The 27,435-nt window shown below is 42.5% G+C and overlaps 1 protein-coding gene across 3 annotated transcripts in view; it reads right to left on the reverse strand.

The window, feature by feature from the left end:
* CARS1 (cysteinyl-tRNA synthetase 1) overlaps positions 1-27,435 on the reverse strand; it is a 58,119-nt gene that overhangs the window by 4,107 nt on the left and 26,577 nt on the right. For all 3 annotated transcript variants that reach the window (XM_075567660.1, XM_075567658.1, XM_075567659.1), the window contains 8 exons: positions 20,135-20,264; positions 17,746-17,849; positions 12,235-12,332; positions 10,806-10,995; positions 9,118-9,186; positions 7,322-7,403; positions 5,739-5,819; positions 3,376-3,443 (listed from right to left, as the gene is read on the reverse strand). In XM_075567660.1, coding sequence (XP_075423775.1) covers positions 3,376-3,443; positions 5,739-5,819; positions 7,322-7,403; positions 9,118-9,186; positions 10,806-10,995; positions 12,235-12,332; positions 17,746-17,849; positions 20,135-20,264 — 822 coding nt within the window. The remainder of the gene's footprint in view (positions 1-3,375; positions 3,444-5,738; positions 5,820-7,321; positions 7,404-9,117; positions 9,187-10,805; positions 10,996-12,234; positions 12,333-17,745; positions 17,850-20,134; positions 20,265-27,435) is intronic.

The raw sequence follows: 27,435 nt of genomic DNA on the forward strand, positions 1-27,435 counted from the left end.
GAAAAGTCAAACCAAAGAAATAATCTAGTGGAAACACGTAGGGGCATATTTACTAAGCAGCGCCACTACCAAAGACACCCCCCAGCTCAACTTCATAAGTATGGCCCATTCCTGTGAACTGGCTGTAAGGGGGTCCTAGAATGTGCACTTCTTAGTAAATAAGGCCCTTAATCTCAATACGCAATTCGGAATAAAGTAGACATTCTTGCTAGACTATATACAATATTCGCTAGAGAATATACCACACAAGAAGTGTCTGAGAGTTGAACGTTGCAGTATCAAACATGGTGGTAATAAGTCAGAGTTTGTGCCATGTTATAGATCAGGGCTCTTCAACTAGTTCTCCAAAGGGGCCGGATCAGACAAAAAAAATATATATATATACACACACACACGGTTGCAGACCTGCCTAAGACATGCAGATGAGCATACAGTTGTATTTACACATATATATATATATGTGGAGGGTTTTTGTCACTTTTTTTACTCACCATAACTTAACTCAGTATTATGGTATAGCCTATCCCATAGCCTCTTTTGCATACCCAGTTAAAATCAACCCCCCATTAAGGTCGAAACAGCTGTCTGTGGGTGGTTTTCTGGGTATGCACCCTAACCCTGGCTGTGCTCAAGGCTGTGACCATGCAGCAAGCTTAAGCCTATAGGGAACCATGTTAAAAATGGTTTTTGAGGCAAAAAGTGACACTGTGTGCTCATTTGCATGTCATTTCCCAGAATCCCTTGCTGCAGTAGAAGTGCTGTATGCTGGGTGATGATGGGGAAAGGTGGGGTTGCAGACCTGCCTGAGACATGCAGATGCGCATACAGTTGTATTTGCATATTTGCTTTCCTGTGGAGGGTTTTTGTCACTTTTTTGACTCACCATAACTTAACTCAGTATTATGGTATAGCCTATTCCATAGCCTCTTTTGCATACCCAGTTAAAATCAACCCCACACTGATGAGACCCATTAAGGTCGAAACAGCTGTCTGTGGGTGGTTTTCTGGGTATGCACCCTAACCCTGGCTGTGCTCAAGGCTGTGACCATGCAGCAAGCTTAAGCCTATAGGGAACCATGTTAAAAATGGTTTTTGAGGCAAAAAGTGACACTGTGTGCTCATTTGCATGTCATTTCCCAGAATCCCTTGCTGCAGTAGAAGTGCTGTATGCTGGGTGATGATGGGGAAAGGTGGGGTCGCAGACCTGCCTGAGACATGCAGATGAGCATACAGTTGTATTTGCATATATATATATAGGCAGATGGCACACACAAACTGGAAATAGGTGCTTGTCCCATATAGGTAATGTATAGATAGGTTCCTTATCGAGTAAATCCAGGATCCCAAGATCACAAGGCAAGAAGGAGACAGCACACTCAGGAGGTACAAAAAAGCGTGTATTCAGTAGAAAAACTGGCACATAAACCCATTTTATGTGCCAGTTTTTCTACTGAATACACGCTTTTTTTGTACCTCCTGAGTGTGCGGTCTCCTTCTTGCCTTGTGATCTTGGGGTCCTGGATTTACTCGGTAAGGAACATATCTATATATATATATATATCTATAGAATAAACGAGTTCTTCAGTATTAGGTGATACCTTTTTTATTGGACTAACAATTTATATCATAGGACAAGCTTTCGAGAGTTCTCCTCTCTTCAGGTCAAGCAATACAGCAGGTCAAGATGTATTGCTTGACCTGAAGAAGAGAGGAGAATTCACGAAAGCTTGTCCTATGACATAAATTGTTAGTTTTTATATATATATATATATATATATATATATATATATATATATATATATATATATATATATATACACATATACAGTATATATATACAGGCATACCCCACATTAAAGTACGCAATGGGACCGGAGCATGTATGTAAAGCGAAAATGTACTTAAAGTGAAGCACTACCTTTTCCCCACTTATCGATGCATGTACTGTACTGCAATCATCATATACGTGCATAACTGATGTAAATAACACATGTGTAACAGGCTCTATAGTCTCCCCGCTTGCGCACAGCTTCGGTACAGGTAGGGAGCCGGTATTGCTGTTCAGGACGTGCTGAAAGGCGCATGCGTGAGCTGCCGTTTGCCTATTGAGCGAGATGTCCTTACTCGCGAGTGTACTTAAAGTGAGTGTACTTAAACCGGGGTATGCCTGTATATATAGCAGAAAATAGCTGTGTTAGTCCAGTTGCGATAGTACAGAATAAATTAGTTCTTCAGTATTAGGTGATACCTTTTTTATATATACAGTATATATATATAAGTATATATATATACTACACATCATCTGTATACTATGTAATTATATTATGCTGCATAAAGTGAGTTTCAGCATGCACATACAGTAAATGCTGTTAAATTAGCAGAAGCAGACAGACCAAGGAGCACTCCAAGACCCTGTGCGTGTTGGGATTGACCCGTAGGCTGCCAGTTGAACAGCCATATTGTAGATGTATATTAGAGCTGCTCATCTGTTAACTACGCACTGTCTGTGACGCACCCTAAATTGTATAGGAATGTGTAGTAATGCATCGGAACCCGTCTTTTTCTAGTTCCAAATTCCCAATGCCCATTTATTTAAATTATACAATAAAACCCACACACCAAAACAGAAAAAAACACACACACATTTTTTAAATTTATTTGGTGTGGGGGTATAGTTCACTTTTTTTTTTAAAAACGTCTACACATGAAGAAGGGATAACAGCCGCAATCCATCAAATTATATCATTAAAACTATAGCACCAATAACATTATTTTCCACCAGGCAATGAACGTTGGACCGTAGATCAGCACACTGGTGACGGTTGCCTTTTAAGCCCCTCTGTGATATTTGATCTGGCACAGTAGCACATATTTGAATACATGGAACATTCACTTTGAAACTCATCCAAACTCTGCAGCTGGTGCTACATTCCAGCGAGGTCTCAACATCATTGTTACATAGGGTGATTAGACAACCCGTTTTTTGTCCTATGTCCTGGTTTTCGGCCAACGTGTGCCGTTCGCACATGGGCGACATTTGTCCCGGGAAAAATGTGAATTTTATAATGTTATGGTTTCCTATTGGCTGGAGGTTTAGTGGCCATTTTGTTTCCCCTGGAGGGACATTTAAACCCTGGCAACTACACCGTTACGTATCTTGGGAGCCTGGAGCTAAAAAATAGCACCGTTCAGTTCTGGTGACACACACCCCCCCCCCCCTCTTAATTATGCTTCACCTGCCAGCAGCTAAAAAATAAATAAATGATCAAAAAAAATAGATCTATAATAGATATAGATATGGTGGATAACCTTTATCTCCTATAACTAGTAGTTTCATTTTGAAACACTGCTAAATAAAAAAAATATATATTTTACCTTTTTCTTTTCTTCCTTCTCCTTCAACAAAGTCTCTTTGTCCACTAGTTTGACTACAGTTGGAAGTCCTGGAAAGAAAATGTTTACATTCCGATTGTGAACTGCATTCATCAAAAATGGCACAGAGCAGAACGCTGGGAATACAACCAAAATATTAGCGTGGGGGGGGGGGGAGGGAAGGGAGAGAAATCAAAATGACATTGTGTGCTCATTTGCTGGTCATTTCCCAGAATCCATTGCTGCAGTGGGAGCACTGTATGCTGGGAGATAATGGGGAAAGGCAGGGTTGCAGACCTGTCTGTGACATGTGAATGTGCTCACAAGTGATATTTATTTACTGTACAGTGTAAGGATTGAGAGGTTTGAGCTCCGTCATTCCCCTACTGAGAACAAGAAACGGTGATCCCAGAATAATGACTTCCCAGCAGTGCACAAGCTCAGACAGGTTTGCTCCAGCCCCACAAAGGTGAACTCCTTTGGCAAACATGACATGTCTTTTCACATTTGAAGCTAATATGCAAGTCATTCAGAACAGGCCTATGGAGAACAGCTTTACATGTCAAAGCAATCAAACTCCGACTTCCACCAACAGGAAGCTTTGAACGAAAACATATTGGGTATCTCTATGATTGATGGGGTCAAAGCTCTCAAGAAAGTCATCTCTTGTTGGTTGCAACAAGCTGGAATTAGGATCCCTTAAAAATCCTCCCGCCTCCATACTCAGCTGAGACATACTATACTTTACTTTCATGTGCATTATAGAAGCAGCCTGCCCTGCTTCTTCCCGCTCCCCCACTTACCAAGACCAGGGGTCCCTTGAAGCAGGAATGCACTAGCCTTACTACCGAGAGACCCCTAATCCAGAATATAGAGCACTCCATTTTCTAAATTATTTGGGGAATTAAAAATGGCAGCTAGCAAGTTCGCGAATAAGAGGAATGTCACTAGTGCAGTGTTTCCCAACTCCAGTCCTCCGGGAACCCCAACAGGCCAGGTCTTAAGGATATCCCTGCTCCAGCACAGGTGGTCCAGTCACAACGACTAAGCTGCTGATTGACCCACCCGTGCTGGAGCAGGGGTATCCTTAAGACCTGACCTGTTGGGGTTCCCTGAGGACTGGAGTTGAAAAACACTGCACTAAGGTATGTACTGCCCCCAATAAATGGTCTGCTGCAACAGAGGCTGAACACTTATTTATTTATAAAAATGTTTTACCAGGAAGTAATACATTCACATGTCCCATTATGGGCCCATTCACAAGTCTCAGACAAGATCACTAAATCTGCCTTACCGCATACTCACACAGTGCTTTCACTGCAGCCAAGGATTCTGGGTAATGACATGCAAATGAGCCCTCGTAGTACGTCACTTTTACACAGATCCCTTTAAGCGTATTCCTTCTGTCACACACAATTTACAGCTAAGCCTGGGTCAAACAAAGTGCTCGGCCCGCAAACCTACTCAGAGACAGCCATGACAGTACAGGAAACTAGAAAGAGCAGCCTCTCTGACCAGGTTAGCAGGTCTGCCCGGTGGTCAAATGCTTCTATTTAGTGCAACTCGAGGATTAGTGGTGCAGGAAATTCCCAACATGTCAACGAAGACTGCTACAGCTATTTGTGTGAGATTTATAGACATGTCATATGTATATTGTTCAACAAATGTGTCAACTCTAAACTGGACTAGAAATAGCCGAAGATTAGGCCAACGTTGGCCGGCAAGTAACAATGGAAGAAAACCTTCTGAATGAAATCAATAGGAGAATGAAGGTGGGATGGAGCGTATTTGGAAGAAAAAAGACAAATATTTCAAGGGAACCTTCCATTGTTCCTAAAGAAAAATAGTTTTTGACCAGTGTAATCTGCCGGTGCTCATGTGTGGATGTGAAATGTGGACCCAAAGTGCGAAGATAATGCAGAAGCTTCAGACAAGGCAAAGAAGTATTCAGAGAAATACTCCGAGTATTACCCGAAGAGGCAGAAAAAAGAACGAGTGTTCGAAACCAAAGAAAAGTCTGTGACATCACCACACGGGTGAAGAAATGAAAATGGCAGTGGGCTGGACATATGGCAAGAAGAAATGACCATTGCTGGACAAAGATGATACTCTACTGGATTCCAATAGATTAAAAAACCAAGACGATGAAAGTAAGATGGGAGGATGAAATCAGAAGATTTGTTAGAGCAAAATGGAGGAGACACTTGCGACAGCAGTACCTGGAAGATCATTGAGGAGGCCTTCATGCAGCAGTGGTTCCACAAGGGCTGAATATGATGATGATATACATACATACATACATACATACATACCTTTTACAGTCAGATGCCCTTGTAAACAACAAACAGTCACATTCTGGCAATTACCTTCATGATCTTCCAGCCGCACGCCAAGCTCAGGGAGGATGTCGTCTCGAAGAGCATCACTCAACTGCAATACTTCAATGACTGTAAGAAAGAGAAGAAGCGTTTAATTCTTCACCTTGGAGAACGTGCCGTATAGCAGCAGCAGCAGCACTAATTCCTTATAGTTTTTGGCAAGCTCTGGAGCACTGCGCACACACAAGAGACTCGCAAAATAAACCACTGCAGTGTGTTCTTATCATTTATTTATAATGGGCCAACATAGCGCTGTACGACAAAAAAACAATAAGATAAACACTAACATACATTCTTACAGTAGGTAAAGCGGGCCCTGCCCCAATGAGCTTACAATCTATAAGAAAGGGCAAGTGGAAACATAGGGTACAGCGGGGTTAGAAGTCTGGTGTATTTTGGGTTGTAATGGAGCAGCTGTAACGCCAGCAAATGGCAGACACCCTTTGGCTGCCGTCTTTGGGGCGATGTAGGCTGAAGTATAATATGATATTTTATCACACACACAGACACACAGACACACAGACACACAGACACACAGACACACAGACACACAGACACACAATAACCCTCCATTCATTTACTATGCTGTGAAGTTAATGTCCTTTCTCCTGCAAAATTAATGGCTCTTGCACTGTTCGCTCCCCTACTTCTCACTATAGTCAACAGGGAGCGGTCCAAGAGACCGTGGATGACTATGGGAGAGACCCCTAGGTTTAAACCCAAGGATGTCCTTATGACGTGCTATTTTTGATCGTTCTCTACGGGATATGCGTGAACGCCATTAGAACAGAAGTTGAGCCTCCTAAACTTTCATTCATGTCACTGGGGCCTTTTGTGACCATATGGTAGTGAACCCTGAAGAGTGATGCCAGTCCTGAGAGGGTTACTGTCATCACTATGTCATTGTACTACTGCAGTAATTAACTGCACATCATTGTTTTTATTAAACACAGGGAAGACTTCCGTGAAACTCTTATGTAGAACGCACTGTACAAAAATAAAGCTCAAGTTACTCACGTAGGACACTGTCCCCATCAATCATTGGTAACCGTATCTCTGTAAGATTAAACCTGTATCATCTGCATACACATCCCCATAGAGACTATTCATTCTGCATTAACATAACAAGAGTGGCGCGGGGCCTGATGGAGTGGCGCGGGGCCTGATGGAGTGGCCCGATGCCCGACGGGGTGGTGCGGGGCCTGATGCCCGACGGGGTGGCCCGACGCCCGACGGGGTGGCCCGACGGGGTGGCGCGGGGCCCGACGGGGTGGCGGTGAGTAAAGACTCTGAAAACAATGACACAGTTTGAAGCAGGGGAGCCTGGTTCAATTCCCGGTGTCGGCTCCTTGTGACCTTGAGCAAACCACTTTATCTCCCTGTGCCTCCGGCATCAAAAACACAAGACTGTACATTTTATGGGGTGGGGACTCATGCCTGCAAACATTCTATGTACAGCGCAGTGAACACTGTCAGTGCTATACAAGAAACAATTATTATAATAGTGATGGCGCCCACACACAGGCCAACATCTCAACATTGTGGGACGACCCTGAACAAATAATTCTTACCTTTGTTCTCTCTTGCAATTTGTCGTACGCCTTCTCTGAACTGAGACAAAACTTGGAGGTACGGCATTACTGTGGCCTCCAGCTATGAATAATAATTACAAAAAAAAATGGTGGACACATTAGTGTTAACGTGTTTGCCAAACAGAGGGGGCAGCAACGTGTTACTATTACAACGGCGATCTCCCAAATAAGCTCATAAACCACTGTGAAAAATGATATACAATTTATATATATATATTGGCCCCAAAATGAGAATGTGAAGACTCCTCTTCTGTACCAAGAAATCTGTACGAGTTAATGATATTGAATTGCAGGCATGTTAAATAGTATTAGGTGTTAAGAAATGCTTATTTATATGTATGTATGTATGTATGTATGTATGTATGTATGTATATATATATATATATATATATATATATCTTTATTTATATAGCGCCATTAATGTACATAGCGCTTCACAGCAGTAATACACGTGACAATCATATAAATAACAAATAATATAAATAACAAAGGGAATAAGTGCTTCAGACCTAAAAGTAACATTTAGGAAAAGGAGCCCCTGCCCCGAAGAGCTTTTGGACTGGAGGCTTTTATGTAGCATTACTGAAAGAGACAAGGATTTAAAGGGATGCACATTGGTATATTTTTTTACTAGTTCTTGTATCTAAAGGCACATCACAATAGCACTTCCACAGCAAACAATATGTTTGAGCATACTATGCATGGAATAAGATTTCCAAACTGTGGAGTCTGTTTTCCCAAAGTAGAGGAGATGGGGGTCTTCAGATGGGTAAGATTGGGGAAGCCTTTCTGTGGATGACCGCCCAGTTCACAAGAATCCGTCGTGCAGATTATTCTGTCCGTACAGTCGTCATAAACCATATACAGTGCAACACTGACTAAGTCTACACATCTGAAACGCAACTGTTTATATTTATTTTATCACGTAACCATTACATGGACGCTTACAGCAGAATACTTAAATATTCTGAAAGGGTTAACATATTCAGATGTTATACTTTGATATATCCTTTATTTTTCACATATTTCATCCACTTTCAACAGGGTTATTTAAAAAGATTTCCAACATTGCTCCTTTCACTTACTGATATCAACTACTTGTTTCATCTCATTAATCCAACAGTATGCTAACACATTATCAGGTGGGGAGAAGAGAGTTGCAGTGCTGGAATATCTCCGTAGAACTTGACCGCTCCTACTCAATACGTATGATAAGAAGCCCCTTCCCCGTGTTGGAGAACAATTCACTTATTTGGATGGGACTAGAATCTTCTCCAGCACAGGGAAGCAGCGTCACAGCATACTGAATAAGGGCCAACAATTGTTCAAGTCAATAAAATACAAAATCATAATGAAACTTGGCCAAATGGAGGAGAGGCGCGGTTCAGGAAGTGACGTCATCTCGAGCGGGAGTAACTGTCCAGGATGTACAGCTGAGCGATCCTTAGGACCTGCTTGAATATATTTCTGAGCCTTGCATTATCTCCTGTTTGAGTATCCCTGACACCTTTTTAATATGCTTTGATCAGCAAAACACTGTTTTATCCTATGCATGTCCCCTCTACATTTTCAAGTTACAAGAACCACCACCCTTTTGGGAATCCTGAGCTTGTTTTTAGAGCCTGTGTTCTACCTGCCATATGTGAGTGCAAAGGTATATTAACATCATTTCACAAATTATTCGACATATTACACTACACAGCTTCTATTTTCTTTTATTTTCACATACCCCCAAGGAGTTGCGTTCCCAAACATTTGGCGATAAAGAAACTTACATTGATATTTTGCGCACTTCCACCTACAGGAAATCCAATCGGCTCCTCACCCTCAATAGCTCCAAATATCTAAAAAAAGAAACGTATGATCAAGGAAAGAAAAACAACACCACGCTAACAAAATGCAGATCTAAAAAGAACGCAATATTACCAGCGGTCACTTAAAAGTGAGATCCCAGAGGATCAGTGGTCAAAGTGCTTAAAAAAAAAAGAAAAGGGGAGTGGTTTTATCCAATTGCAAGAGAAGGCGTTTGGATGTCATTTTAGAAATGATTATAAAATATTTCTTCTCTGAATGTAAATAAACGGAGGGGGACAGTTTGGGCTGGGTATTAAAGTTTGAAAACGTCTTAGTACGTACATGTTAACACCAGCCAAGGCATGTAGGTAAACCATTAACAAAAGCAAGAATAATGAGTCATAGGAAAGGTCAGAGATGATGGATATTCCTATCATGGGTGCGTCATGCAACTCCTCCGTTGCTTTATATAACTGCACCCCCATACCACTTGCTGATGCAAATGACACTCAAGCAATCAGAGTCACTACATGATATATTAATGTTAAGGAAGTACAGTAGTACTATAAATTACACTTTATCACCTGGCTACAGAACAATATACCCCAGGTTGGTGTCCAACACACAGGCCCCTGCTCCATATGGAGTGGGGCTGTCTTGTACAGCACGGGGGGAAAACTAGCCTCATTTAAATGAGACTACAACCTTCCCCAGCACAGGGAAGCGGCTACACACCATATTGAATAGGTACGGAGGCCTCCAATCACGCACAAAATCAGCTCATCCAACAAGTGATTGGAATGGTAATCACCTTTATTATCATGCCACGGCCGTGACACGGGGCGTGCCACGGGGCGTGCCACAGGGCGTGACACAGGGCGTGACACAGGACGTGACACAGGACACGGGACGTTACTGGATATTATTGTTGCGGGTCTTTAACATTCCATCCAACGTATTGGGAAGGAAAAAGTTGAGAATGGAAAGTCTACCCCCCAAAGTACAGGGCGTTTTCTGCCCATTAATGGGGGGGGGGGTGGTGGTGCATTTAAACGATCGGAGGCATTAGTAGCGACTGTTCCTGGTTCAAACGTCTGGGTGCCACCAAGTGTTCAATGCCCTGAATTTAGATCAAATATGATTGGTTTCTGCATATTCAAAAGCTTTAACACAAGGGTGCGCAAACTGGGGGGTGCCACATTTTTTGGTGATTTGGGCGGGTCGGGAAGGGCAGCGCTTACAGAGGCCCCCGCGCTCTTCCCGAAGGCATTTAAATTAAATGCCAGGGGAGCGGTGAAGGCCTCTGTGACATCATACCAACGCGACATCACGTGACGTCGGAACGCCGGAGCCAAGGTAAGGAGGGGCTAGCGCGAGCAGGGGGGGGAGGGATGGCAGGGGGGCGCAGGGGAGAAAGATTGTGCACCCCTGCTTTAACCTATAACACATTGGCTGGGGGAAAAAATGGGAGTTACGGGTGAAGGCACGTTAATCTGTCAGCTACATCACAAGGACATTATGCAGGACAAAAACATCTCCGTTTTCTGAAACAAACTTATGTTTGTTAAAAAAAAAACAGCTTGAGAAATACTTATCTTCCATTCAATAAGGGTCACAGAAAAATGCCACTTTAGTACAAATCTGGAAACCTTTTCTATAAATCACTTACTTTCAGCATGTCTGTAAGGTAGGAACTGACGCTCTTCAGAAGTATTCTGTTGGGAGCCTGTTTAGCCGTTTTCTTACTGGCTACGTAAGAGTTACACTGACCGACGAGAGAGCGCATCTCCTCCATAACCGTGCGGGTGTCGATGTTATCACACAGGGCTTCGTGAACAGCAGCCTTCTTGTCATAAAAGCTAGTCAGGGGGAAAGGGGATTTTATTGAGCCTACAATGCAGAGGGACACATATAATGCAAGTGGTCTTTAACAATGCCCCGCGAAGGGCATCGATGTGGATTTAGGGGCTGATTCTGTGTGTGTGTGTGTGTGTGTGTGTGTGTATATATGTTTACTTCAATGGGGAATTTTTCGCCAATCGGCTGCTTCGGCACCTGTAGAATCAGCCACTTAGACTCTATGCTCCTGCTAATTTCATACTAGCTACTTATGCAGCAAACTGCAGTTTTCACATTGAAACGCACTTGTAAGTTAAGCGAATGTATATGTGTATGTGTGTATATATATATATATATATATATATATACACATATATATATATAATATATATACACACAGTATATATAATATATATATATTATATATATATATAGCACAGATGTTATAAATGCCTGCAAAATGTTGAAACATAATAATGGTGAAGTTTTTAGCCAACATTGCATAAGCTTGTGGCCCTTCTACGCCTAAATGTCTTTATATTTGGCCCCTTTGGAGAACTAGTGGAAGAGCACTGATGTAACTGTTAGCATTGTGATCAAACACACCTGAACCAGCGCTCAGTGTAAGGAAACAGGGACAGAGGGAAGAAGAGAGAGGATTAGCCAGAATAGGATGGATAAAAAGATAGAAGATGTGCCCTCCCCCTTAGCAACTGCCTCTTGGATTTGATGCCACATTTCATGCAGAAAGTGTACAGTTTTGTAGCACTCCGCATACATTGATGGACATCGCTCTAGTTATCATTGGCATGTGTAGTTTTGCCCTGAAAACCGATCTGTTGGTGGCTCTTTAAGGATTGAATTTCGACCACCCTGGTATCCAATAACCAGTATTGCCAACCTGACTCCATGCCATCCTGAGATTCCGATCCAGTCTGTTGTTTTGTTGTTGTTTAATATACTAAACCCAGTGGTTCACAGTTCTGCACTTCTATGGAGAATGGAGCCTTTGATGACCAGCACTGGACTACTTATGATGACATGGAGTCACGAACACTACATATATGTACTACAATAGAAGGATAAGCGTATCAGACAAAGAGCTCTCAAGGGTCCCAATGTCAGAAGGCACCGTACGGCCGATTCGCTTGATAGGGCCACAAGGGGTCATCCCAGGCCGGACAGTGTCTTATGGAATTGCGCCGTTTAGTAAATATGGGCCCACAATCTTACGGTCCAAGTAATAATGAGCCACTCACCAATTATTGAGCTCTATCTCCTGCGCTTCCCATTTGACAAATTGCCCGGTGATATCAGTCGGGGCTCTCAGGATATCCTTCACATTTAAAAAGAATTCCTAAAAAGAAGAAGCGCAAACGGTTTCCACTTCTGCACATTTGTATGGCTGTGTGACGAGCTCTGTGATCGTGTAGGACTGGAGGCAAATTCGTACGGTCAAAAGACGGACCTATATGTGTGTGATGTCACTGTGTTTACAGCAAGTGCTTGTACAGCACCTTCTCCCCTTATCTTTATCGGTTCTCTGATAAGGACAGGGTGGGTGAGATAAGGGTAAAGAAGACACTTGATTGACAAACACTTCGCCAACCAGTGGCCCCTAAGAAATTCAACTGGTCCGACTGTGGCCCAGATTCACTAAAAGGTGCTAAACTTTGACACACCTTAATTCCCATTCGTTGCCATGAGAGTTGAGTGCTAGAGCGTAGCACCCTTTAATGTATCTGGGCCTACATGGGATTGCACCCTTAACCCTTTCCCTGCCAGAGACACGGGGTTGCAGGCCTCACCTGTCTTCGTTGGAGTGAGCAGCAGTGATGCAAGATAACATGTCTGACACTTAAATCGAACGCTTGTTTGATCACTTTGCTGTCAGATAGGCCTGAAACGCACCTACCTGCTCCACCGCTAATCTGATCAAAACAAATCTATCTAAAAATAGGCCTCTGTTGTCATGGAAAGGCTCATACAGAGATGAGCACGGGAGGCCGATAAACTTACTGCAACGGCATACATTTACTATAAATATATTTCAAACGGAAATAGACAGACATGCAGAGGCTGTGCACACCTCTGCTACTGTATAACATATATACCATCACCTCTGCTACTGTATAACACATATACCATCACCTCTGCTACTGTATAACATATATACCATCACCTCTGCTACTGTATAACATATATACCATCACCTCTGCTACTGTATAACACATATACCATCACCTCTGCTACTGTATAACACATATACCATCGCCTCTGCTACTGTATAACATATATACCATCGCCTCTGCTACTGTATAACATATATACCATCGCCTCTGCTACTGTATAACATATATACCATCGCCTCTGCTACTGTATAACATATATACCATCACCTCTGCTACTGTATAACATATATACCATCACCTCTGCTACTGTATAACATATATACCATCACCTCTGCTACTGTATAACACATATACCATCACCTCTGCTACTGTATAACACATATACCATCACCTCTGCTACTGTATAACATATATACCATCACTTCTGCTACTGTATAACATATATACCATCACCTCTGCTACTGTATAACATATATACAGTACCATCACCTCTGCTACTGTGTAACATATATACCATCACCTCTGCTACTGTATAACATATATACCATCACCTCTGCTACTGTATAACATATATACCAACACCTCTGCTACTGTATAGCATATATACCATCACCTCTGCTACTGTATAACATATATACCATCACCTCTGCTACTGTATAACATATATACCATCACCTCTGCTACTGTATAACATATATACAGTACCATCACCTCTGCTACTGTGTAACATATATACCATCACCTCTGCTACTGTATAACATATATACCATCACCTCTGCTACTGTATAACATATATACCAACACCTCTGCTACTGTATAGCATATATACCATCACCTCTGCTACTGTATAACACATATACCATCACCTCTGCTACTGTATAACATATATACCATCACCTCTGCTACTGTATAACATATACCATCCCCTCTGCTACTGTATAACATATATACCATCCCCTCTGCTACTGTATAACATATATACCATCACCTCTGCTACTGTATAACATATATACCATCACCTCTGCTACTGTATAACACATATACCATCACCTCTGCTACTGTATAACACATATACCATCACCTCTGCTACTGTATAACACATATACCATCACCTCTGCTACTGTATAACATATATACCATCACCTCTGCTACTGTATAACATATATACCATCACCTCTGCTACTGTATAACATATATACCATCACCTCTGCTACTGTATAACATATATACCATCACCTCTGCTACTGTATAACATATATACCATCACCTCTGCTACTGTATAACATATATACCATCGCCTCTGCTACTGTATAACATATATACCATCGCCTCTGCTACTGTATAACATATATACCATCGCCTCTGCTACTGTATAACATATATACCATCGCCTCTGCTACTGTATAACATATATACCATCACCTCTGCTACTGTATAACATATATACCATCACCTCTGCTACTGTATAACATATATACCATCACCTCTGCTACTGTATAACACATATACCATCACCTCTGCTACTGTATAACACATATACCATCACCTCTGCTACTGTATAACATATATACCATCACCTCTGCTACTGTATAACATATATACCATCACCTCTGCTACTGTGTAACATATATACCATCACCTCTGCTACTGTATAACATATATACCATCACCTCTGCTACTGTATAACATATATACCAACACCTCTGCTACTGTATAGCATATATACCATCACCTCTGCTACTGTATAACATATATACCATCACCTCTGCTACTGTATAACATATATACCATCACCTCTGCTACTGTATAACATATATACAGTACCATCACCTCTGCTACTGTGTAACATATATACCATCACCTCTGCTACTGTATAACATATATACCATCACCTCTGCTACTGTATAACATATATACCAACACCTCTGCTACTGTATAGCATATATACCATCACCTCTGCTACTGTATAACACATATACCATCACCTCTGCTACTGTATAACATATATACCATCACCTCTGCTACTGTATAACATATACCATCCCCTCTGCTACTGTATAACATATATACCATCCCCTCTGCTACTGTATAACATATATACCATCACCTCTGCTACTGTATAACATATATACCATCACCTCTGCTACTGTATAACACATATACCATCACCTCTGCTACTGTATAACACATATACCATCACCTCTGCTACTGTATAACATATATACCATCACCTCTGCTACTGTATAACATATATACCATCACCTCTGCTACTGTATAACATATATACCATCACCTCTGCTACTGTATAACATATATACCATCACCTCTTCTACTGTATAACATATATACCATCACCTCTGCTACTGTATAACATATATACCATCACCTCTGCTACTGTATAACATATATACCATCACCTCTGCTACTGTATAACATATATACCATCACCTCTGCTACTGTATAACATATATACCATCACCTCTGCTACTGTATAACATATATACCATCACCTCTGCTACTGTATAACATATATACCATCACCTCTGCTACTGTATAACATATATACCATCACCTCTGCTACTGTATAACATATATACCATCACCTCTGCTACTGTATAACATATATACCATCACCTCTGCTACTGTATAACATATATACCATCACCTCTGCTACTGTATAACATATATACCATCACCTCTGCTACTGTATAACATATATACCATCACCTCTGCTACTGTATAACATATATACCATCACCTCTGCTACTGTATAACATATATACCATCACCTCTGCTACTGTATAACATATATACCATCACCTCTGCTACTGTATAACATATAATATACCATCACCTCTGCTACTGTATAACATATATACCATCACCTCTGCTACTGTATAACATATATACCATCACCTCTGCTACTGTATAACATATATACCATCACCTCTGCTACTGTATAACATATATACCATCACCTCTGCTACTGTATAACATATATACCATCACCTCTGCTACTGTATAACATATATACCATCACCTCTGCTACTGTATAACATATATACCATCACCTCTGCTACTGTATAACACATATACCATCACCTCTGCTACTGTATAACATATATACAATCACCTCTGCTACTGTATAACATATATACCATCACCTCTGCTACTGTATAACATATATACCATCACCTCTGCTACTGTATAACATATATACCATCACCTCTGCTACTGTATAACACATATACCATCACCTCTGCTACTGTATAACATATAATATACCATCACCTCTGCTACTGTATAACACATATACCATCACCTCTGCTACTGTATAACATATATACCATCACCTCTGCTACTGTATAACATATATACCAAGTGAAAGGTTTGTGTGTTAGGTTTTCACCTCTGCTAAGTAGCAATGCAGATTTACTGAATATTTGCGATCAGAGTAGGCGTTATTCACGTTAGGCCCTCTAATATAGTCACATGTATGGCAACACATGCTGAATAGTACCTTGTACAGTGCTATTCAACCAGGGTTCCCCGGGCATCATTAAAGGGTTCCCTGTAATTTTCAAATTGCACCAAATACAGAAAAGGTTACAATGCATCTGATCTCAGAGGCGCTATTAGAGAGGGTTGGGGTTCCTTACAATGCATCTGATCTCAGACACGCTATTAGAGAGGGTTGGGGTTCCTTACAATGCATCTGATCTCAGACGCGCTATTAGAGAGGGTTGGGGTTCCTTACAATGCATCTGATCTCAGACGCGCTATTAGAGAGGGTTGGGGTTCCTTACAATGCATCTGATCTCAGACACGCTATTAGAGAGGGTTGAGGTTCCTTACAATGCATCTGATCTCACACGCGCTATTAGAGAGGGTTGGGGTTCCTTACAATGTATCTGATCTCAGACGCGCTATTAGAGAGGGTTGGGGTTCCTTACAATGCATCTGATCTCAGACGCGCTATTAGAGAGGGTTGGGGTTCCTTACAATGCATCTGATCTGAGACGCGCTATTAGAGAGGGTCGGGGTTCCTTACAATGCATCTGATCTCAGACGCGCTATTAGAGAGGGTTGGGGTTCCTTACAATGCATCTGATTACAGACGCGCTATTAGAGGGGGTTGGGGTTCCTTACAATGCATCTGATCTCAGACGCGCTATTAGAGAGGGTTGAGGTTCCTTACAATGCATCTGATCTCAGACGCGCTATTAGAGAGGGTTGGGGTTCCTTACAATGCATCTGATCTCAGAGGCGCTATTAGAGAGGCTTGGGGTTCCTTACAATGCATCAGATCTCAGACACGCTTATTAGAGAGGGTTGGGGTTCCTTAGAATTTCCCATGGGGTTCCTTAATCAAAAAAAGATTGGGAACCACTGACCCAGTATTTCTCATGTAAGTACTTTTGTTGTCAGAGGGGCCCACTGTGTTTAGAAAATAACATGTGGACACAACAAGGTTTTTAGATGAAAACTGCTGGATGATTGGATACCATGGAAATAAATGTAGCTTGTACCAAACACTTTGTTTTTGTCCTTTCAAGGATTCGTTTTATCTGTCCGATTCACGACAGAAAATAAAAATCGCACAGAAAGTATTACTCAATGGAGAAAAGTTATACGCACGCTCAGGAATTTCTCATACTGAACAGCCGACTCCATGGTGTTGTTTGAGTAATCCAGCGTGTCCTTCCAGGAGTGCATGAGGAAAGCCAGGCGCAGCTGTCGAGCTGTTTAGTTTAACAAGAAAGTATTATAAAAGGGCAATAGTTGTGTCATTTTCATTAGAGGATTTAGCATCTTTTATTGTCAAACCAAGAAATGACTATATAATTCTAGGTCGGGTGACACAATTGCAGTGATCCCGGCCTAATGTTTCTTTGTAAAGCAGCACTTTATTTGGATTACCTGAACTGTGGGATCCCCGTATTGCAGGGGTGCGTGCGGAATTTTTTGGGGCGGCGCTTAGAGGCCCCGCGCACTTCCCCAAAGCATTTAAAATAAAAGCTGGGTGAGGGCGTGAGGTCTCTGTAACTCACTTACCGGGTCTCCGATGGTTTCTGGCGCCATGGCAATGCAAAGGGGGGGGGGGGCAGGGGAGAGAAGGGCGGGGAGAGAAGGGTGGCGTGAGCAGGGGGGGGGGAAGAGCAGGCAGGGGGTGCAGACTAAAGAGTTTGCGCACTCCTGCCCTATTGCCACACCAGGGTAATCTAAGCTCCAAAGATTTCAGCGTTTGCATCCAATGTGGTGGCAGGTGTTGGCAGCCAATAGAAAACCGCAAAGTCACCAGGAGATGACATCACCGCTTTCTATTGGTGACTCCTAGCACATGAAGCAGCAATATATGCCACTTTATATTATATTCCTTATTTTTAACCAGTTCTCTGAAGCTGCCCTGGCGTCCGGGGACCCTCGGCTCCTCGCACCAGAGAGAATATATGCTTGGCCGGACACAAAATGACCGCAGGGTCAGTGCTTAATCTGGTGGTCAACAGAAGCCCTCAGCGTCACTGGGAGTTGACGTTGCAGCTTTTTACTGGTGACCCCGCAGCCATGTTTGAAGTCCTGGCTGCCATATTTGTAGTTTTTGGCGTCAAACCCAGCACCCCAAAAAAATCAACAAATCTCTTGGGACAAACGGGTGGACGTGGTTCAGGTCAGGTTAAACAAAAAAGATATTGTGGGGGGATTGTGGCTTTGACTCCCTGATAGCCCAGTGGTTCAGGAGCTTGGACTACAACAGATTGGTTCTAGGGGTCCCTCTGGTCCAGGTGCGACAGTGGCTGTAGGGAATATAGTCACGTTTAGTGCACGGTTCATGGTGCTTTTCTGCATCTTACAAATCGAAAAGATGAGGTTAAACGTACATTTCCTGTGAAAAAAAGGGTTTTACTTAGATCATTTATTAATGACGAGACCGGGTGCATGTTTCGGGGGTGCATGTTTCGGGGGTAAACACAACCCATTCCCCTTGTGCTGTGTGTACCCCCCGAAACGTTGTAGTCTCTTATTAATAAATGGTCTAAGTAAGACCTGTTTTTTCACTGGAAGGATGCGTTCAACCTCATCTCTCCGATTTGTTGGATTTAGTGGCAGTTTAAAGGGGATTCTGTCACAGAGGAAGGACTGCACCGCTGAGAGATTGCAATATATGTTTTTTTCGGACACGGTGTGCAAGGCATGTATCTTTTCTGCATCGTACCTAAATCCATCTACGTGTTGATGGTTACGTTGAAGTTTAGTTGATACAGATGTTTTGCTTGAACGGAACCTACTTCCTGAATGCTTCGGTTACTGACACCATACTGATCACAAGACTGTGTAGTGCAGTTAGGGATGTCAATGTGAAAAGGCACACGGATATACACAGGCAGCAGGTAGAGCTGGGCATAAATGTATACAGCGGGAATGTGCATTTTTTTGCAGCCTATTTTCCTCAAATGAATTCAGTGGATTATTAGTGAAATGGCAATATCAAAAGTGTAAATAATTATTTCCCCAACATATTTCGTCAACCATACCGGTGGGTGAGAGCACTTTTAGCAAGAGATGGGACCAAGTGTCTAAAATCAGAACCTACCAGAGCCCTACATCCCAAAACCAGTACACAAGACCAAGTGCCTATCTCTACAGCGGAGTTGAAAATTTGGTGTTGACATAATTTTTAGTTTTTGTTTTAGCATTTTGTCATGATTTAATATTTGAAAATTTTTCTTATAAATTCAGTTTTTTTTTAAATGTTTTTTTTTTTTACATAAATTTATTAAATTAACAAAACCAGAACATGGACACGGTTTAGAACCAAAACCACAACACAAGTGAAAGTGCCACCCTTACGTTCAACATAGTAGAAGCACTGGCAAGTGAAATGCACCACGGTCTGGCTTTTATTTTCACAGATATTAACGCATTAAAAAAAAAAAAGCACACACACACACACACACACACACACACACACACACACACACACACACACACACACACACACACACACACACACACACTGTTGCCTTACCGGTGTTTCTATTCAGTGCATCTTTGATGGTAATGAAGTTCTTCAGGGACTTGGACATTTTGCAGCCTGCGATGGTCAAGTGACCGGTGTGGAGAAAGTACCGCACCCAGTGATCATTATCAAAGTATGCCTAGAATTAGAGCAGAGGCTTATATCACTATACTCCTTCACTGGCACAGAGGCTTATATCATTATACTCCTTCACTGGCACAGGGGCTTATATCATTGTACTCCTTCACTGGCACAGAGGCTTATATCATTATACTCCTTCACTGGCACAGGGGCTTATATCATTATACTCCTTCACTGGCACAGGGGCTTATATCATTATACTCCTTCACTGGCACAGGGGCTTATATCATTATACTCCTTCACTGGCACAGAGGCTTATATCATTATACTCCTTCACTGGCACAGGGGCTTATATCATTATACTCCTTCACTGGCACAGGGGCTTATATCATTATACTCCTTCACTGGCACAGGGGCTTATATCATTATACTCCTTCACTGGCACAGGGGCTTATATCATTATACTCCTTCACTGGCACAGAGGCTTATATCATTATACTCCTTCACTGGCACAGGGGCTTATATCATTATACTCCTTCACTGGCACAGGGGCTTATATCATTATACTCCTTCACTGGCACAGGGGCTTATATCATTATACTCCTTCACTGCACAGGGGCTTATTATCATTATACTCCTTCACTGGCACAGAGGCTTATATCATTATACTCCTTCACTGGCACAGGGGCTTATATCATTATACTCCTTCACTGGCACAGGGGCTTATATCATTATACTCTTCACTGGCACAGGGGCTTATATCATTATACTCCTTCACTGGCACAGAGGCTTATATCATTATACTCCTTCACTGGCACAGGGGCTTATATCATTATACTCCTTCACTGGCACAGGGGCTTACTATCATTATACTCCTTCACTGGCACAGGGGCTTATATCATTATACTCCTTCACTGGCACAGGGGCTTATATCATTATACTCCTTCACTGGCACAGAGGGCTTATATCATTATACTCCTCACTGGCACAGGGGCTTATATCATTGTACTCCTTCACTGGCACAGGGGCTTATATCATTATACTCCTTCACTGGCACAGGGGCTTATATCATTATACTCCTTCACTGGCACAGGGGCTTATATCATTATACTCCTTCACTGGCACAGAGGCTTATATCATTATACTCCTTCACTGGCACAGGGGCTTATATCACTATACTCCTTCACTGGCACAGGGGCTTATATCATTATACACCTTCACTGGCACAGGGCTTATATCATTATACTCCTTCACTGGCACAGGGGGCTTATATCATTATACTCCTTCACTGGCACAGGGGCTTATATCATTATACTCCTTCACTGCACAGGGGCTTATATCATTATACTCCTTCACTGGCACAGGGGCTTATATCATTGTACTCCTTCACTGCACAGAGGCTTATATCACTATACTCCTTCACTGGCACAGGGGCTTATATCATTATACTCCTTCACTGGCACAGGGGCTTATATCATTATACTCCTTCACTGGCACAGGGCTTATATCATTATACTCCTTCACTGGCACAGGGGCTTATATCATTATACTCCTTCACTGGCACAGGGGCGTATATCATTATACTCCTTCACTGGCACAGGGGCTTATATCATTATACTCCTTCACTGGCACAGGGGCTTATATCATTATACTCCTTCACTGGCACAGGGGCTTATATCATTATACTCCTTCACTGGCACAGAGGCTATATCATTATACTCCTTCACTGGCACAGGGGCTTATATCATTATACTCCTTCACTGGCACAGGGGCTTATATCATTAGTACTCCTTCACTGGCACAGAGGCTTATATCATTATACTCCTTCACTGGCACAGAGGCTTATATCATTATACTCCTTCACTGGCACAGGGGCTTATATCATTATACTCCTTCACTGGCACAGGGGCTTATATCATTATACTCCTTCACTGGCACAGGGGCTTATATCATTATACTCCTTCACTGGCACAGGGGCTTATATCATTATACTCCTTCACTGGCACAGGGGCGTATATCATTATACTCCTTCACTGGCACAGGGGCTTATATCTTATACTCCTTCCTGGCATGAGGCTATATCATTATACTCCTTCACTGAACAGGGCTTATCATTATACTCCTTCACTGGCACAGGGGCTTATATCATTATACTCCTTCACTGGCACAGGGGCTTATATCATTATACTCCTTCACTGGCCCAGGGGCTTATATCATTATACTCCTTCACTGGCACAGGGGGCTTATATCATTATACTCCTTCACTGGCACAGAGGCTTATATCATTATACTCCTTCACTGCACAGGGCTTATATCTTATACTCCTTCACTGGCACAGGGGCTTATATCATTATACTCCTTCACTGGCCACAGGGGCTTATATCATTATACTCCTTCACTGGCACAGGGGGCTTATATCATTATACTCTTCACTGGCACAGAGGGCTTATATCATTAAACTCCTTCACTGGCACAGAGGCTTATATCATTATACTCCTTCACTGGCACAGGGGCTTATATCATTATACTCCTTCACTGGCACAGGGGCTTATATCATTATACTCCTTCACTGGCACAGGGGCTTATATCATTATACTCCTTCACTGGCACAGGGGCTTATATCATTATACTCCTTCACTGGCACAGGGCTTATATCATTATACTCCTTCACTGGCACAGGGGCTTATATCATTATACTCCTTCACTGGCACAGGGGCTTATATCATTATACTCCTCACTGGCACAGGGGCTTATATCATTATACTCCCTTCACTGGCACAGGGCTTATATCATTATACTCCTTCACTGGCACAGGGGCTTATATCATTATACTCCTTCACTGGCACAGGGGCTTATATCATTATACTCTTCATGGCACAGGGGCTTATATCATTATACTCCTTTCACTGGCACAGGGGCTTATATATCATTATACTCCTTCACTGGCACAGGGGCTTATATCATTATACCTCCTTCACTGGCACAGGGGCTTATATCATTATAACTCCTTCACTGGCACAGGGGCTTATATCATTATACTCCTTCACTGGCACAGGGGCTTATATCATTATACTCCTTCACTGGCACAGGGGCTTATATCATTATACTCCTTCACTGGCACAGAGGCTTATATCAATTATACTCTTCACTGGCACAGGGGCTTATATCATTATACTCCTTCACTGGCACAGGGGCTTATATCATTATACTCCTTCACTGGCACAGGGGCTTATATCATTATACTCCTTCACTGGCACAGGGGCTTATATCATTATACTCCTCCCTGGCACAGAGGCTTATATCATTATACTCCTTCACTGGCACAGGGGCTTATATCATTGTACTCCTTCACTGGCACAGGGGCTTATATCATTATACTCCTTCACTGGCACAGGGGCTTATATCATTATACTCCTTCACTGGGCACAGGGGCTTATATCATTATACTCCTTCACTGGCACAGGGGCTTATATCATTATACTCCTTCACTGGCACAGAGGCTTTATATCATTATACTCCTTCACTGGCACAGGGGCTTATATCACCTATACTCCTTCACTGGCACAGGGCTTATATCATTATACACCTTCACTGGCACAGGGGCTTATATCATTATACTCCTTCACTGCACAGGGGCTTATATCATTATACTCCTTCACTGGCACAGGGGCTTATATCATTATACTCCTTCACTGGCACAGGGCTTATATCATTATACTCCTTCACTGGCACAGGGGCTTATATCATTGTACTCCTTCACTGGCACAGAGGCTTATATCACTAATACTCCTTCACTGGCACAGGGGCTTATATCATTATACTCCTTCACTGGCACAGGGGCTTATATCATTATACCTCCTTCACTGGCACAGGGGGCTTATATCATTATACTCCTTCACTGGCAGGGGGCTTATATCATTATACTCCTTCACTGGCACAGGGGCGTATATCATTATACTCCTCACTGGCACAGGGGCTTATATCATTATACTCCTTCACTGGCACAGGGGCTTATATCATTATACTCCTTCACTGGCACAGGGGCTATATCATTATACTCCTTCACTGGCACAGAGGCTTATATCATTATACTCCTTCACTGGCACAGGGCTTATATCATTAACTCCTTCACTGGCACAGGGGCTTATATCATTATACTCTTCACTGCACAGGGCTTTATCATATACTCCCTTCACTGGCACAGAGGCTTATATCATTATACTCCTTCACTGGCACAGGGGCTTATATCATTATACTCCTTCACTGGCACAGGGGCTTATATCATTATACTCCTTCACTGCACAGGGGCTTATATCATTATACTCCTTCACTGGCACAGGGCTTATATCATTATACTCCTTCACTGGCACAGGGGCGTATATCATTATACTCCTTCACTGGCACAGGGGCTTATATCATTATACTCCTTCACTGGCACAGGGCTTATATCATTATACTCCTTCACTGGCACAGAGGCTTATATCATTATACTCCTTCACTGGCACAGGGGCTTATATCATTATACTCCTTCACTGCACAGGGGCTTATATCAATTATACTCCTTCACTGGCACAGGGGCTTATTATCAGATATACTCCTTCACTGGCACAGAGGCTTATATCATTATACTCCTTCACTGGCACAGGGGCTTATATCATTATACTCCTTCACTGGCACAGGGGCTTATATCATTATACTCCTTCACTGGCACAGGGGCTTATATCATTATACTCCTTCACTGGCACAGGGCTTATATCATTATACTCCTTCACTGGACAGGGGCTTATATCATATACTCCTTCACTGGCACAGGGGCTTATATCATTATACTCCTTCACTGGCACAGGGGCTTATATCATTATACTCCTTCACTGGCACAGGGGCTTATATCATTATACTCCTTCACTGGCACAGGGGCGTATATCATTATACTCCTTCACTGGCACAGGGGCTTATATCATTATACTCCTTCACTGGCACAGGGGCTTATATCATTATACTCCTTCACTGGCACAGGGGCTATATCATTATACTCCTTCACTGGCACAGGGGCTTATATCATTATACTCCTTCACTGGCACAGGGGCTTATATCTTATACTCCTTCTCTTATTCCTACTCCTTCACTGGCACAGGGGCTTATATCATTATACTCCTTCACTGGCACAGGGGCTTATATCATTATCTCCTTCACTGGCACAGAGGCTTATATCATTATACTCCTTCACTGGCACAGAGGCTTATATCATTATACTCCTTCACTGCACAGGGCTTATATCATTATACTCCTTCACTGCACAGGGGCTTATATCATTATACTCCTTCACTGGCACAGGGGCTTATATCATTATACTCCTTCACTGGCACAGGGGCTTATATCATTATACTCCTTCACTGGCACAGGGGGCTTATATCATTATACTCCTTCACTGGCACAGGGCTTATATCATTATACTCCTTCACTGGCACAGGGCTTATATCATTATACTCCTTCACTGGCACAGGGGCTTATATCATTATACTCCTTCACTGGCACAGGGGCTTATATCATTATACTCCTTCACTGGCACAGGGGCTTATATCATTATACTCCTGTCACTGGCACAGGGGCTTATATCATTATACTCCTTCACTGGCACAGGGGCTTATATCAGTTATACTCCTCACTGGCACAGGGGCTTATATCATTATACTCCTTCACTGCACAGGGGCTTATATCACTATACTCCTTCACTGGCACAGGGCTTATATCACTATACACCTTCACTGGCACAGGGGCTTATATCATTATACTCCTTCACTGGCACAGGGCTTATATCATTAGACCCTCACTGGCACAGGGCTTATATCATTATACCCTTCACTGGCACAGGGCTTATATCATTATACTCCTTCACTGGCACAGGGGCTTATATCATTATACTCTTCACTGGCACAGGGGCTTATATCATTATACTCCTTCACTGGCACAGGGGCTTATATCATTATACTCCTTCACTGGCACAGGGGCTTATATCATTATACTCCTTCACTGGCACAGGGGCTTATATCATTATACTCCTTCACTGGCACAGGGGCTTATATCATTATACTCCTTCACTGGCACAGGGCTTATATCATTATACTCCTTCACTGGCACAGGGGCTTATATCATTATACTCCTTCACTGGCACAGGGGCTTATATCATTATACTCCTTCACTGGCACAGGGCTTATATCATTATACTCCTTCACTGCAACAGGGGGCTTATATCATATACCCTTCACTGGCACAGGGGCTTATATCATTATACTCCTTCACTGGCACAGGGGCTTATATCATTATAGCTCCTTCACTGCACAGGGGCTTATATCATTATACTCCTTCACTGGCACAGAGGCTTATATCATTATACTCCTTCACTGGCACAGGGGCTTATATCACTATACTCCTTCACTGGCACAGGGGCTTATATCATTATACACCTTCACTGGCACAAGGGGGGGCTTAATATCATTATACACCCTTCACTGGCACAGGGCTTATATCATTAAGACTCTTCACTGGCACAGGGGCTTATATCATTATACTCCTTCACTGGCACAGGGGCTTATATCAGCTATACTCCTTCACTGGCACAGGGGCTTATATCATTATACTCCTTCACTGGCACAGGGGCTTATATCATTATACTCCTTCACTGGCACAGGGGCTTATATCATTATACTCTTCACTGGCACAGGGGCCTTATATCATTATACTCCTTCACTGGCACAGGGGCTTATTCATTATACTCCTTCACTGGCACAGGGGCTTATATCATTATACTCCTTCACTGCACAGGGGCTTATATCATTATACTCCTTCACTGGCACAGGGGCTTATTCATTATACTCCTTCACTGGCACAGGGGCTTATTACTCATGATATACTCCTTCACTGGCACAGGGGCTTATATCATTATACTCCTTCGACTGGCACAGGGCTTAATCATTATACTCCTTCACTGGCACAGGGGCTTATATCATTATACTCTTCACTGGCACAGGGGCTTATATCATTATACTCCTTCACTGGCACAGGGGCTTATATCATTATACTCCTTCACGGCACAAGGGGCTTATATCATTTATACTCCTTCACTGGCACAGGGGGCTTATATCATTATACACCTTCACTGGCACAGGGGGCTATATCATTATACTCCTTCACTGCACAGGGCTTATATCTTTATACTCCTTCACTGGCAC

The sequence above is a fragment of the Ascaphus truei genome, chromosome 12 (genome assembly GCF_040206685.1).
Source record: "Ascaphus truei isolate aAscTru1 chromosome 12, aAscTru1.hap1, whole genome shotgun sequence".
NCBI classification, from domain to species: domain Eukaryota; kingdom Metazoa; phylum Chordata; class Amphibia; order Anura; family Ascaphidae; genus Ascaphus; species Ascaphus truei.